Source organism: Pseudophryne corroboree, chromosome 7, assembly GCF_028390025.1.
Source record: "Pseudophryne corroboree isolate aPseCor3 chromosome 7, aPseCor3.hap2, whole genome shotgun sequence".
NCBI classification, from domain to species: domain Eukaryota; kingdom Metazoa; phylum Chordata; class Amphibia; order Anura; family Myobatrachidae; genus Pseudophryne; species Pseudophryne corroboree.
The window spans coordinates 65,103,900-65,106,555 of record NC_086450.1 but is presented as its reverse complement, the minus strand read 5'-3'; the positions used below and the strand labels follow the sequence as shown (position 1 = coordinate 65,106,555).

The window sequence follows — 2,656 nt, the reverse complement described above, 5'->3', positions numbered from 1 at the left end:
TAGCTAAGTAGCAGTAATATGATACCTTTCTTAAACATAAGTATCTAATTGGTATCAACACTTCAATGAGGCAGAGAAGGAAAGGACCATATTTGAATTAATTCTGTACTTCACAAACAGAGACTATTTCCAAGGAAGGATCAGCATCGCCAATTAAATAGGAGTCCATGAATAATATGAACACATATATATGCATATATATAAATATTGATATATATATTAACGATAACCTACTGGATACTAAGAAAGGGAAATTTCTATGACTGAACTTAAGACAGTGGATGGTATAAGTATCTAAACTTGCTACCTTAAGGAGAGTAAAATACACTGTGGTTTATTGTTAACATCTTATTATAAGTTCAATTGGGTTATTGTTAGTTGGGTATTAAATGATCAATAACATTTATAGTGTATAAGAATGTAATAACTTACCTTGGAAAGTAATAGATGCATACTATATTCAGTATTATATGTCACGGTAAAGTTAGGGATACTATGATGTTATTGTATAAATATTTAACAAAGTAAATATTTTCAACATATACAAGCATTGTGTTACTGTGTTTCACTTACCTGGAAGTCTATAAAAGGAACCGGAATTCAGAGTATACAGGTAAAATCTTCATGATGATTCAGTAAGTGGATGAAACTTTACGGGTTTTCCCAAACTGACCCACAAATATACTTTTATAAATATATTTTAAAAAAAAGAATTGTATGACAATCCATAAGTTTGGGTGGAGGCACTTGACTTACTTTAAACTCTAGTTCTCTGGTGGGTGAACTAGGGGTTACATTTTGGAGGCACCGCTTGAGATACATTTTTGTAAATACTCAGGGACAGGTGAAGCACAGTAGCAAAATGACTCAATGTACGAGAAGTGACGCTTTTGATTGGTGTATAAGGAAGGGAGTAACTCCTGAAAGGAGTTTTGTGTTGACAGGGGACCTCGCAGACACCACGGATGGTACTATTATGACAGAGATGTTATTTCTTTTCGGGATAAAGCAACCACGGATTGCTGATAAACAGTTTAGAGAAAATGGAGAGATGTGGGCTGTATTAATAACTACAAGTCATGACTTAGAGTCTGAATTGTTTCCAAAAGTGGTGGCTGTGAGGTCTAACCCTGATCGCAGGTGGAAAATTTTATGGCCTGAAAAAGACATTAGTGAAAGGGCTGCTGAACCATTAATGGTGGGTGACCAGTCTTATCCAGCTAGTGGAGATCCCTCGACAGCTGTGGGAGAAGGGAGTCAATCGCAGGGCATTGAGGAAAAGCTAGGGAACCAGTTAGAGGTCATAGCTAATAAAGTAGTACATCAATTAGAACGGTGGCACTATGAGGGTAGCTATAGGCGATTGAGGCTGTTTTCGGGAATACTTCCTGTGCCAGTAGGTGAGGAGTCTTATGAGGCATGGAGAGAGGCAGCCATACAACAGTCTGAGGAGTGGCATTGTCCTGACCATATAAAGAAACAAAGAATAGTGGAGAGTCTACGGGGACCTGCCATGGGAATTATTCAGGCTACTAGAAAAAGTAATCCCGAAGCTGCGGTGGCTGACTATTTCCAAGCCTTAGATTACACTTATGGGACATTGGAGGATGTAGGTGATTTGGTTGCCAGATTTCACCATACTTATCAGGAGACAGGAGAAAAATTATCCCAGTATGTATATAGATTGGATAAATTAATACATAAAATTATAGATAAAGGAGGGTTAGCACCTACAGAAATTAATAGCAGCCGATTAAAACAATTAATTAGGGGAGCATTAACCACTGACCCTGTAGCTCAACGGTTGCGTTGTACAGCTTTATTATTAGGAAGTCCCACCCTTAATGATTTAATTAAGGAGATTACTCAGGAGGAAGCATTAATTGCTACTAGGGAAAAGACTCATGCTAAGGCTGTAAAAGTGGTGGTACCCTCCCCTGATGCCCAAGGATCACGGGAGGATAAGTTAGTGTCTGTGGTAATGGAACAAAACAAGAAAATAGACCAGCTTATTCTTGCCCTAAATCAAAGGGTGGCACCCTCCAACTCTACCCCCGGTAATTTTCCTCGGGGAAGTACCAGTGGTAGAAGAAATTTTAGGAGAGGTGGAAGTTTTATAAACAGAGGGTGTTTCAGATGTGGGCAACTAGGACATAGAGCAATGGAATGTTCATCAGGATGGGAAATAACGGAAGAAGGCACTAATGTTCAGTTAGATAATTCTCTTCATCAGGGAAACGATGGAGGGAGATTGGCGGGCCCCTCGCCGTCTCCCAGGAATTAGCTATAGAATCAATGGGGAGTACCCAGTGGAGTAGTTCCATTCCAGATGGTATGATAGGACCTGCTCCACGTGTGGTTGTTAAATTAAATGGACATCCATGCCCTGTTCTGTTGGACAGTGGGTCCCAGGTGTCCATCATATTCGAGCATTGGTATAAACATTATCTATCCGATGTCCCAATCAAGCCCCTGGACGGACTGGTAATCTGGGGATTGAGTGAACAAAAATACCCTTATTTAGGTTATGTGGTAGTTAATATAGAGTTTCCAGAGGGGTTTATGGGTGTGTCGGAGCCATTACCTCTAATTGCTTTAGTATGCCCAGAATCCCCAGGTGATAAAACTGTAATGCCAGTGATCATTGGAACTAATG

The 2,656-nt window shown here is 39.7% G+C and overlaps 1 protein-coding gene across 1 annotated transcript; it reads left to right on the top strand.

Moving 5' to 3' along the window:
- The first annotated feature begins 976 nt into the window (after window positions 1-976).
- Window positions 977-2,284, top strand: LOC134944007 (modulator of apoptosis 1-like). Its single transcript, XM_063932551.1, has one exon. The coding sequence runs from the start codon at window positions 977-979 to the stop codon at window positions 2,282-2,284; it is 1,308 nt and encodes a 435-aa protein (XP_063788621.1).
- The last annotated feature ends 372 nt before the right edge of the window (window positions 2,285-2,656 follow it).